The sequence below is a fragment of the Leucoraja erinacea genome, chromosome 36 (assembly GCF_028641065.1).
Source record: "Leucoraja erinacea ecotype New England chromosome 36, Leri_hhj_1, whole genome shotgun sequence".
Classification (NCBI taxonomy): Eukaryota; Metazoa; Chordata; class Chondrichthyes; order Rajiformes; family Rajidae; genus Leucoraja; species Leucoraja erinaceus.
The window spans coordinates 4,643,482-4,656,596 of NC_073412.1; the positions used below are offsets into that span (position 1 = coordinate 4,643,482).

At 47.1% G+C, this 13,115-nt stretch overlaps 1 protein-coding gene across 2 annotated transcripts in view; it reads right to left on the reverse strand.

Annotated features, from left to right (window-relative positions):
* LOC129713470 (sorbitol dehydrogenase-like) overlaps nt 1–13,115 on the reverse strand; it is a 43,199-nt gene continuing 30,084 nt past the window's right edge. Inside the window, exons 7-9 of one of the 2 annotated variants that reach the window (XM_055662519.1) lie at nt 12,869–13,044; nt 11,858–11,979; nt 1–293 (exon numbers count right to left, since the gene is read on the reverse strand). In XM_055662519.1, the coding sequence (XP_055518494.1) occupies nt 146–293; nt 11,858–11,979; nt 12,869–13,044 (446 nt within the window). In that variant the 3' untranslated portion in view covers nt 1–145. The remainder of the gene's footprint in view (nt 294–11,857; nt 11,980–12,868; nt 13,045–13,115) is intronic. The other variant, XM_055662520.1, reaches the window with a different exon arrangement.

Genomic DNA, 13,115 nt, shown 5'->3' on the forward strand with positions numbered 1-13,115 from the left:
TGGCGGAGACGTGCTTTGGGGAGAAAAGAGCTAGTTCCTTGCTTGAGTGTTGGAGGTCTGTCTTGAAGAGTTAAGTTGCCCAAGCTCACACACACATACCTGACAACCATTCACACTTGTGTAGGAAGGAACTGCAGATGCCGGTTTAATCACACTTCAACATCACTTTAATCCCCAGCTGTTTCTTTGTCGTTTCAAATGCTTCAATGGCCTGGCTCAACGGGAAGTGATGAGTGATCAGAGGCTTCACGTTCACTCTCTTCGACGCCAGCATCGCAATTGCCATGGGATACCTGGTGTGGAGACAGAAACGTAGAAAAATGGAATACAGGCGCAGGAGGAGGCCATTCGGCCCTTCGAGCCAGCACCACCATTCCATGTGATCATGGCTGATCATCCAGAATCAGTATCCCGTTCCTGCTTTCTCCCCACGCCCCTTGATTCCGATGGAGATGTAAAGGGAGTCTGCATTTCGCCAAATGTCAATGGGTTGAAACAACAACACGTCAGCAACTTGTATCAATACACAAGAAGATGGAAGACAGAACAGGACCTTTAGTACACAGTGCAGCTCCAAACGCAATGCCAAGTTATACTAACCCCTTCTGCCTTCACCTGATCCATATCCCTCCATTCCATGCACATCCCTGTGCTAAGTAAAAGCCTATTGTCACTGCCTCCACCACCATCCCTGGCGCCATGTTCCACACACCCACCACTCTCTGCGTAGAAAGAAGTGTCCTGTACATCCCCTTTAAACGTTGCCCCACCTTACCTTAAACCTAAGACTTGATGGGCCGAATGACCTAAATCTGCTCCTATTACAATAGACAATAGACAATAGGTGCTGGAGTCGGCCATTTGGCTCTTCAAGCCAGCACCGCCATTCAACGTGATCATGGCTGATGACCTTATGACCTAAGTCTACTCCGCCATTCGCTCATGGCTGATCTATCTATTTTTTCACACAGAGAGTGGTGAATCTGTGGAACTCTCTGCCACAGAGGGTAGTTGAGGCCACAGTTCATTGGCTATATTTAAGAGGGAGTTAGATGTGGCCCTTGTGGCTAAAGGGATCAGGGGGTATGCAGAGAAGGCAGGTACAGGATACTGAGTTGGATGATCAGCCATGGTCATATTGAATGGCGGTGCAGGCTCGAAGGCCTACTCCACCTATTTTCTATGTTTCTATCTCTCCTGCCTAACCCCATTCTCCTGCCTTCTCCCCATAACCCCTGACACCCATACTAATCAAGAATCTATCTATCTCTGCCTTAAAATATCCATTGACTTGGCCTCCACAACCTTCTGTGGCAAAGAATTGCACAGATTCACCACCCTCTGACTAAAGAAATTCCTCCTCATCTCCTTCTTAAAGGAACGTCCTTTAATTCTGAGGCGGTGACCTCTGGTCCAATGTGGAATGGGAGCAGCTGCCTTTTGGACGACCCTTGTGTTTATGTGCGTTACTTAAAAGTAATGTTACAAGTATGAGATGAGAAGAACTTTTTTCACACCCAGAGAGTGGTGAATCTCTGGAACTCTCTGCCACAGAGGGTAGTTGAGGCCACAGTTCATTGGCTATATTTAAGAGGGAGTTAGATGTGGCCCTTGTGGCTAAGGGGATCAGGGGGTATGGAGAGAAGGCAGGTACGGGATACTGAGTTGGATGATCAGCCATGATCATATTGAATGGCGGTGCAGGCTCGAAGGGCCGAATGACCTACTCCTGCACCTAATTTCTATGTTTCTAAGTAGTGCTAATGCACTTTTTGGCAGATCGAACCGACTAACAAAAGGCTTAAAAGGGGAATTCTTTGGTTACAGTTGGTGAGAAACCACTGAAAGATTTTTGCCTCATAAATATTAACTAAGTCTACAAAAGGAAAAGGCAAAGAAACGGAACGATGCACAGAGATTGCGTTATATTTCCTGTTGTTGCTACATTGCTCCGAACATTATTCTAAGCTTAAATAAACAAATCACACATGCATTTGCATGAAATTATGTAAAGGGCAGCGGTGAAGTTGCTGCCTTAAAATGCTGGAGGATGGAACGTGGGTGTCCGGTGCTGCAAGTGGAGGTGTTCGGCAAAATGGTATTATATTATAACAGCATATAATCCTTCAACATTTCCGCCACCTCCAATGTAATCCCACTACTGGCCATATCTTCCCATCTCCACCCATTTCTACTGTTCCCTCTGAAACTCCCTGGTAACCCCGTCCCTCCCCACCCAAACCAACCCCCTCCCCACCTCCTCCAATCTCATCTACTGTTCCCGCTGTTCCAGGTGTCAACGTCTCTACATCGGCGATACCAAGGGCAGGCGCGGCGATCATTTTGCTCAACACCTCCGCTCAGTTCCGCCTTAACCCACCTGATCTCCCGGCTGCTCAGCAATTCAACTCCCCCTTCCCATTCCCAATCCTCCACTGTCAGAGTGAGGCCAAGTGCAAATTGGAGGAACGGCACCTCATCTTTCGCTTGGGCCGCTTACACCCCAGCGGTATGAACATTGACTTCTCTAACTTCTAATAGCCCTTGCTTTCCGTCTCTCTCCATCCCCTCCCCCTTCCCAGTTCCCCGACCTGTCTGTCTCTGACTACATTCTATCTTTGTCCCGCCCACTCCCCCGACTCTCAGTCTGAAGAAGGGTCTCGACCCGAAACGTCACCCATTCCTTCTCTCCAGAGATGCTGCCTGGCCCGCTGAGTTACTCCAGCATTTTGTGTCTTCCCTTATCATGTATCTATCTATACACTGCACACACCTCGATCATAATCATATATTGTCTTTCCTCTGACTGGATAGCACACAACAAAGGCTTTTCATTATACCTCGGTACATGTGGCAATAAACGAAACTGAACTAGAGTTCCATCACTTTACAGATGACTAAAAGCTGACTGGTTGCGCGGGAATTAGTCGGATTAGATTTATCCTGTTTATTTTGTGAATGGGCAATGTTTTTCATTGTTAGACTGGATAGACTTGGTTTATACTCTCTAGAATTTAGGAGACTGAGAGGGGATCTTATAGAAACTTACAAAATTCTTAAGGGGTTGGACAGGCTAGATGCAGGAAGATTGCTCCCGATGTTGGGGAAGTCCAGGACAAGGGGTCACAGCTTAAGGATAAGGGGGAAATCCTTTAAAACTAAGATGAGAAGAACTTTTTTCACACAGAGAGAGTGGTGAATCTCTGGAATTCTCTGCCACAGAGGGTAGTCGAGGCCAGTTCATGGGCTATATTTAAGAGGGAGTTAGATGTGGCCCTTGTGGCTAAGGGGATCAGAGGGTATGGAGAGAAGGCAGGTACGGGATACTGAGTTGGATGATCAGCCATGATCATATTGAATGGTGGTGCAGGCTCGAAGGGCCGAATGGCCTACTCCTGCACCTAATTTCTATGTTTCTATGTTTCTATGTTAGATAGATTGTTAAGTTGTCATTCTACTGACAGAGCTTGGGTAGGGTTCTAGCTAATTCTGGAGCACAGGTCTTCGTTAGTATATCTGGAACGTAATCTTTGTCATATCATCTTTGCCATTTCCGGTGTTATCCGTCATTTTCTGATATCGCAAAGAGCGGAAAAAGTTGGCTGAAGACTTGGCTTCTGTAATAGTAGGAACTTCATGAAGGGCCAAGTTAATAGACAATAGACAATAGACAATAGACAATAGACAATAGGTGCAGGAGTAGGCCATTCGGCCCTTCGAGCCTGCACCGCCATTCAATGGCTGATCATCCCCAATCAGTACCCCGTTCCTGCCTTCTCTCCCCATATCGCCTGACTCCGCTATCTTTAAGAGCCCCATCTAGCTCTCTCTTGAAAGTATCCAGAGAACTGGCCTCCACCGCCCTCTGAGGCAGGGAATTCCACAGACTCACAACTCTGTGTGTGTGCAAAAGTTGAACCAACTGCTTGGCACATCAGGACTGAACGCACACACGTGTGCTTGCGTGATACTGGGTTTCTTCAGCTAATGAATCAGCCTTCACTGCCACCATTGCACGAACCTGACTGCATGATTCAGATTTAGAAAAGAGAGACACTCCCTTTGAATAATCTCCCTGTGGAATAACCATATAACCATATAACAATTACAGCACGGAAACAGGCCACCTCGGCCCTACAAGTCCGTGCCGAACAATTTTTTTTTCCCCCTTAGTCCCACCTGCCTGCACTCATACCATAACCCTCCACTCCCTTCTCATCCATATGTCTATCCAATTTATCTTCCATCAGTTAACGTAGTATGTTTTATTTGTTTTCTGCTATGTAGTTTTATCAGTGATCTAGTTAGGCACTGCAATTTAATTAAATCAAAGCTGTTTCACACCTATGAAAGCGCTGAAAACATGTATGTCATTGCTCAAGCTATAGGTGAGGTTTTACTGCATATTATGTCTCAGTTTAGCAAACAACCTGGTTATCAAAACATGTTTTATATTTGTGAATCATCAGGTGAATATTTCAAAATATACAAGATAATAAAATGCAATTAAAAATTTAAAGTCAGGGAGTCATACAAAACAGACACAGGCCACTCGGCCCAAATCATCCATGTTGACCAAGATGTCCCTTCTAAGATAGTCCCATTGGCCCGCATTTAGTCTATATCCCCTCTAAATCTTTCCTATCCATGCATCTGTCTATTAAATGTTGCCTCAACTGCAACTGCTGGCAGTTCACTCCATATATCCTGAGTTAAACAGTTGCCTCTCAAGTTCCTACTAAATCCATTTTGGTGGCAAAAACGGGAAAGCAGACTATTATCTAAATGGTGGCCGATTGGGAAAGCGGGAGATGCAGCGAGACCTGGGTGTCATGGTACACCAGTCATTGAAGGTAGGCATGCAGGTGCAGCAGGCAGTGAAGAAAGCGAATGGTATGTTGGCTTTCAGAGCAAAAGGATTTGAGTATAGGAGCAGGGAGGTTCTACTGCAGTTGTACAGGGTCTTGGTGAGACCACACCTGGAGTATTGCATACAGTTTTGGTCTCCGAATCTGAGGAAGGACATTATTGCCATAGAGGGAGTGCAGAGAAGGTTCGCCAGACTGATTCCTGGGATGTCAGGACTGTCTTATGAAGAAAGACTGGATAGACTTGGTTTATACTCTCTAGAATTTAGGAGATTGAGAGGGGATCTTATAGAAACTTACGAAATTCTTAAGAGGTTGGACAGGCTAGATGCAGGAAGATTGTTCCCGATGTTGGGGAAGTCCAGGACAAGGGGTCACAGCTTAAGGATAAGGGGGAAATCCTTTAAAACCGAAGAACTTTTTTCACACAGAGAGTGGTGAATCTCTGGAACTCTCTGCCGCAGAGGGTAGTTGAGGCCACAGTTCATTGGCTATATTTAAGAGGGAGTTAGATGTGGCCCTTGTGGCTAAGGAGATCAGAGGGTATGGAGAGAAGGCAGGTACGGGATACTGAGTTGGATGATCAGCCATGATCATATTGAATGGCGGTGCAGGCTCGAAGGGCCGAATGGCCTACTCCTGCACCTAATTTCTATGTTTCTATGTTTCCCCTCTCGCCTTAAGCCCATGTCCTGTGGATCTTGATTCCCCTCCTCTGGGTAAAAGACTGTGCATTTACCTTATCTCTTCCCCTCTCGTTATTGTCACCCCCTGACAGCAAAGCTGGTCCCTACATTCAGGCACGCTGCTGTGACCAATGCACTAGCAAATTGATTTCACCGAATCACAAGTTCACAAGTTATAGGGGTAGAATTAGGCCGATCGGCCCGTCGAGTCTACTCCGCCATTCAATCATGGCCTATCTCTGCCCCTTATCCCATTTTCCTGCCTACGAATCAAGTTCGAATCAAGAATTTGCCTCAAAGGTCTGAATAAGCACCGATCCACTGCCCGTTTAAGGTGAAGGGGAAAGATTTAATAGGAATCTGAGGGGTAACCTTTTCACACAAAGGGTGTGAAACAAGCTTTGTTGGAACAAGCTGCCAGAGGAGGTGGTTGAGGCAGGGACTAATCTCAACGTTTAAGAAACAGTTAGACAGGTACATGTGTTTAAGAAGGAACTGCGGATGCTGGAAAATCGAAGGGAGACAAAAGTGCTGGAGAAACTCAACAGTTGCAGCAGCATCTATGGAGCGAAGGAAATAGACCCGAAACGTTGCCTATTTCCTTCAGGGTTTCGGCCCGAAACGTTGTCTATTTCCGCTGAGTTTCTCCAGCACTTTTGTCTACCTTAGACAGGTACATGGACAGGACGGGTTTGGAGGGACATGGGCCAAACGCAGGCAGGTGGGACGTGTAGCTGGGGCATGTTGGCCGGTATGGGCAAGTTGGGCCGAAGGGCCTGTTTCCACGCGGTGTCACTCTGTGACGTTCAGATACCGAGCTTGGAAGGTGAAAGAATTAGCGAAAACCAAGGTGAACAAGCCAGTGGAACAAGCCAGTGAACAACCCCTCAATAACTTCACGTTCGACTCCTCCCATTTCCTCCAAATACAAGGCGTAGCTATGGGCACACGCATGGGCCCCAGCTATGCCTGCCTATTTGTAGGTTACGTCGAGCAATCCTTGTTCAATACATACCAGGGCCCCATCCCCAACCTCTACCTCCGCTACATCGACGACTGCTTTGGTGCCACCTCCTGCACCCGCACACAACTGACTGACTTCATCCACTTCACCACTAACTTCCATCCGGCACTCAAATACACCTGGACCATTTCCGACACTTCCCTACCATTCCTTGACCTCACTATCTCCATTGCAGGTGATAGACTTCTGACCGACATACACTATAAACCCACTGACTCCCATGGCTATCTGGACTACACTTCTTCCCACCCTGCTTCCTGTAAGGACTCCATCCCCTACTCCCAATTCCTCCGTCTACGCCGCATCTGCTCCACGGATGAGGCGTTCCACACCAGGACATCTGAAATGTCCTCATTATTCAGGGAACGGGGGTTCCCCTCCTCCACCATAAATGAGGCTCGCACCAGGGTCTCTTCCATACCCCGCAACACTGCTCTCTCTCCCCATCCCCGCACTCGCAACAAGGGCCGAGTCCCCCTAGTCCTCACCTTTCACCCCACCAGCCGTCACATACAAAAAGTCCTGCCCTTGAACAAGCCAGTGGTTATGTTTATGTTTGACAAGCGTTGAGTTTCAGGGAGTGTGAGGAAAATCGAAGGCCATTTTTCAAGGCTATTGGGAAACCGCTGTAAATGATATGGCTTTTATTGGGGCGATTCAAAACAAGCGCATTGTTTCATATTTTCTGTCCTAAGACTTCCTTCTTCCTGGTCGGCTATTTACTCAGCCAGAAGTGATTACACAAAAGTTGCCAAAGAAGATTAGAATAGCATGCTCCTTGCTTTTGACACATTTGGATTGAAATTCTATGGGTAAATTTTGTCTGGAAATGAAATCACTGAAAGTTATCAAGGTCATAAGGAAGGTAGATAAAAATGCTGGAGAAACTCAGCGGGTGAGGCAGCATCTATGGAACGAAAGAATAGGTGATGACACTAAGCTGGGGGGCAGTGTTGCGGATGACACTAAGCTGGGGGGCAGTGTTAGCTGTGAGGAGGATGCTAGGAGACTGCAAGGTGACTTGGATAGGCTGGGTGAGTGGGCAAATGTTTGGCAGATGCAGTATAATGTGGATAAATGTGAGGTTTTCCATTTTGGTGGCAAAAACAGGAAAGCCGACTATTATCTAAATGGTGGCCGATTGGGAAAGGGGGAGATGCAGCGAGACCTGGGTGTCATGGTACACCAGTCATTGAAGGTAGGCATGCAGGTGCAGCAGGCAGTAAAGAAAGCAAATGGTATGTTAGCTTTCATTGCAAAAGGATTTGAGTATAGGAGCAGGAAGGTTCTACTGCAGTTGTACAGGGTATTGGTGAGACCACACCTGGAGTATTGTGTACAGTTTTGGTCTCCAAATCTGAGGAAAGACATTCTTGCCATAGAGGGAGTACAGAGAAGGTTCACCAGACTGATTCTTAGGATGTCAGGACTTTCATATACAGAGAGGTTCACCAGACTAATTCTTGGGAAAACTGGATAGACTCGGCTTGTACTCACTAGAATTTAGAAGATTGAGGGGGGATCTTATAGAAACGTATAAAATTCTTAAGGGGTTGGACAGGCTAGATGCAGGAAAATTGTTCCCGATGTTGGGGAAGTCCAGAACTAGGGGTCACAGTTTAAGGATAAGGGGGAAGTCTTTTAGGACCCAGATGAGAAAAACACATTTTTCACACAGAGAGAGTGGTGAATCTGTGGGAATTCTCTGCCACAGAAGGTAGTTGAGGCCAGTTCATTGGCTATATTTAAGAGGGAGTTAGATGTGGCCCTTGTGGCTAAAGGGATCAGGGGGTATGGAGAGAAGGCAGGGATGGGATACTGAGTTGGATGATCAGCCATGATCATATTGAATGGCGGTGCAGGTTCGAAGGGCCGAATGGCCTACTCCTGCAACTATTGTCTATGTTTGTATGTCTATGTAACCCCTGACACCCGTACTAATCAAGTTATACCTTGAAGAAAGGTTTTGGGCGGAAACGTTGCCTATTTCCTTCGCTCCATAGATGCTGCTGCACCCGCTGAGTTTCTCCAGCACTTTTGTCTACCCTAATCAACTTATATGTATAGCACACAACCTGCAACGCTGAGTGGATGAACGCACTCACACCATCGAGACAGACAGCTGGCAATGTTCACACTATAAACACTCCCTCACAGTGACCTGCCCAAACTGCAGATACAACTACGACTTTGCAAACACATTTGGACAGATATATTGATAGGAAGAGTTTAGAGGGCTATGGTCCAAATGGGGCTAGCCCAGAATGCCAACGGTCGGCATGGACAAGGTGGGCCGAAGGGTCTGTTCCGTGTTCTATGACTCTATGACATTCTAGGGGGTCCTATGATAATTCACGTTATAGGGGTAGAATTAGGCCATTCGGCCCATCGAGTCTACTCCGCCATTCTATCATGGCTGATCGCTGCCACCTAATCCCATTCTCCTGCCTTCTCCCCATAACCCGTGACAGCTGTTCCAATCAAGAACTTGTCTATCTGTGCCTTAAAATATATCCACTGACTTGGCCTCGACAGCACTCTGTGGCAATGAGTTCAACACATTAACTACCAAATTCGGAAGCTGTTTCAAGCAGATGAAACCTGATGTTTTAGATTAGATTAGATTAGATTAGATTAGATGTAATGTATTGCCACACAACCAGGGTCGGTGGGAACTTGGGTTGTCAGCAGCAGTACAATAATAAAGAGCACACAACCACAATAAAACTGTAACACAAACATCCACCACAGCATTCATCACTGTGGTGGAAGGCACAACATTTGGCCAGTCCTCCCCCCATTTATTGCCATAAAGGGAGTGCAGAGACGGTTCACCAGACTGATTCCTGGGATGTCAGGACTGTCTTATGAAGAAAGACTGGATAGACTTGGTTTATACTCTCTAGAATTTAGAAGATTGAGAGGGGATCTTATAGAAACTTACAAAATTCTTAAGGGGTTGGACAGGCTAGATGCAGGAAGATTGTTCCCGATGTTAGGGAAGTCCAGGACAAGGGGTCACAGCTTAAGGATAAAGGGGAAATTCTTTAAAAAACCGAGATGAGAAGAAACTTTTTTTTCACACAGAGAGTGGTGAATCTCTGGAACTCTCTGCCACAGAGGGTAGTTGAGGCCAGTTCATTGGCTATATTTAAGAGGGAGTTAGATGTGGCCCTTGTGGCTAAGGGGATCAGGGGGTATGGAGAGAAGGCAGGTACGGGATACTGAGTTGGATGATCAGCCATGATCATATTGAATGGCGGTGCAGGCTCGAAGGGCCGAATGGCCTACTCCTGCACCCAATTTCTGTGTTTCTATGTTTCTATGTTTCCCCCCCATGGACAGGACCAGAGTCCAGAGTCAGTCCAGGATCGGCTCTTCCTTTAGCCATATCAAACCACAACAAACTGGACTGAAAGTAAGCATGCAGGTACAGCATGCAGGCAGTGAAGAAAGCTAATGTCCTGTTGGCCTTCATAACGAGAGGAGTTGAGTATAGGAGCAAAAAGGTTCTTCTGCAGTTGTACAGGGCCCTGGTGAGACCACACCTGGAGTATTAGGTGCAGTTTTGATCTCCTAATTTGAGGAAGGACCTCCTTGCTATTCAGGGAGTGCAGCGTAGGCTTACAAGGTTAATCCCAGGATGGTGGGACTGTCATATGGTGAAAGAATGGAGCGACTGGGCGGGTTGCCGGACACAGAGGAGGAAGGCAACCTTCATCCCCAGGGCTGTCCAGATTTTTAATGCTGATCACTGACTTATGAACATATGAAATGAAATAACCTTCTATATGCACTTTTTAATTGAGGCACTTAGGAAGCACTTTAAAAACTATTGCTATGTGTTGAATGTTGATGTGCGGTGTGTGTTGTGTGATTGTGCAGTGTTCCTCCAAATCTGAGGAAGGACATTATTGCCATAGAGGGAGTGCAGAGAAGGTTCACCAGACTGATTCCTGGGATGTCAGGACTGTCTTATGAAGAAAGACTGGATAGACTTGGTTTATACTCTCTAGAATTTAGGAGATTGAGAGGGGATCTCATAGAAACTTACAAAATTCTTAAGGGGTTGGACAGGCTAGATGCAGGAAGATTGTTCCCGATGTTGGGGAAGTCCAGGACAAGGGGTCACAGCTTAAGGATAAGGGGGAAATCCTTTAAAACCGAGATGAGGAGAACTTTTTTCCCACAGAGAGTGGTGAATCTCTGGAACTCTCTGCCACAGAGGGTAGTTGAGGCCAGTTCATTGGCTATATTTAAGAGGGAGTTAGATGTGGCCCTTGTGGCCAAGGGGATCAGAGGGTATGGAGAGAAGGCAGGTACGGGATACTGAGTTGGATGATCAGCCATGATCATATTGAATGGCGGTGCAGGCTCGAAGGGCCGAATGGCCTACTCCTGCACCTAATTTCTATGTTTCTATGTCTGTGAAATGCGTGTGCTGGTTGATTGTGCAGTATGCGTGCTGCTTATGTTTGTTGATTGTGTCCCTTTTTAAAAAGCTACTGTAATGCGCCCTTTTAAATTGCCCCTCGGGGACGAATAAAGTGCTTTGAAATGAATTGAATTGAATTGAATATTCACTGGAATTTGAGGATGAGAGGCATTTTATAGAAACATATAAAATTATTAAGTGGTTGGACAGGCTAGCGGCAGGAAACATGTTCCCGATGTTGGAGGGGAGGGGGTGTCCAGAACCAGGGCCACAGTTTAAGAATAAGGGGTAGGCCATTTTAGAACTGAGATGAGGAAAAGCTTTTGTGAACCTGTGGAATTCTCGGCCAGTTCATTGGCTATATTTAAGAGGGAGTTAGATGTGGCCCTTGTGGCTAAGGGGATCAGGGGGTATGGAGAGAAGGCAGGTACGGGATACTGAGTTGGATGATCAGCCATGATCATATTGAATGGCGGTGCAGGCTCGAAGGGCCGAATGGCCTACTCCTGCACCCAATTTCTGTGTTTCTATAAGGCAGTGGAGGCAGATTCACTGGATGTATTCAAAAGAGAGTTAGATCGAGCTCTAAGGGCTAACGGAATCAAGGGATATGGGGAGAAGGCAGGAACGGGGTACTGACTGTGGATGATCAGCCAGGATCACATTGAATGGCAGTGCTGGCTCGAAGGGCCGAATGGCCTCCTTCTGCGCCTATTGTCTATGTATTTACATATGACGACAAAGTTGACTTCAGATTCTGTGTGTCTGTGCCGCCCACTGCTTTAACTGATGTTAAGGGTCAAAGTTAAGCAACCGTGGGCAACGGGCAAGTAGAAGGACTTACGTGTTGCAGTATCGGAACATGCCGCGGATGTCCACCTCCCGGATGGCAGCGTTTAGAAGAGGCACACTCACTAAATCTGGGCCGTGTCCCACCAGGAGCACAGTCCCTCCGGATTGAGTCGACTGGGAACGAGAGAAATCACATCTTAAGGGCCTGTCCCACTTGGGCGCTATTTACACGAGTCGCGACCCGTGCATGGCGCGTGGTGAGACGTGGTGGCGCAGGAAGGGCGGCGCGCGGCGCCCCAGGATTTTGGGATTCACAAAATCTTCGCACGCTACCTGCGTGACTCACAAATGGGACATTCAGATAAAATACATTAAATTTGAACAGATTCAGCACTAGAGACTACACCTCTGTCTTATCAATCTTCTATTATTTCCATCCTTCGGGTCCAAATCCTTTTTGAGACTGTGAGTCCGGGGGGGGGGAGGGAAACTGAGATCCAGGCCCAAAGCCTCCGAACACTGATCTATGTTGGTAGACAAAAGTGGTGGCGAAACTCAGCGGGTGCAGCAACGTTTCGGGCCGAAACTCAAAGGAAATAGGCAACGTTTCGGGCCGAAACCCAAAGGAAATAGGCAACGTTTCGGGTCGAAACCCAAAGGAAATAGGCAACGTTTCGGGTCGAAACCCAAAGGAAATAGGCAACGTTTCGGGTCGAAACCCAAAGGAAATAGGCAACGTTTCGGGTCGAAACCCAAAGGAAATAGGCAACGTTTCGGGCCGAAACCCAAAGGAAATAGGCAACGTTTCGGGTCGAAACCCGAAGGGTTTCGGGACGAAACGTTGCCTATTTCCTTCGCTCCATAGATGCTGCCGCACCCGCTGAGTTTCTCCAGCACTTTTGCCTACCTTCGATTTTCCAGCATCTGCAGTTCCTTCTTAAACACAGGTATGTGGATATGACAGGTTCTCGAGGGATATGGACCAAAACGCAGGCTGGTGGGACTAGTGTAGAAGGGCCTGTTTCCGCACTGTAAGACTCTATGACTCTGAGCTCATACTCACGTAGACTGCAGCCTGGACACAGAACTCTGCCCCAGTGCACTCGATGGTGGTGAATGGCATTGAACCAAGAGCCGCCTGCACTTTCTGTGCCAAGTCCTCAGGTGTCTCCTTCTCCACCTTGATGGTAAAATCAGCCCCCACCTCCTTCGCCTTGGCCAGTCGGGCACTTGATAAATCTAAGGAAAGAAATTCGAAGGATGAGAGGAAATCTCATTGAAACATATAAGACTGTTAAGGGCTTGGCGGT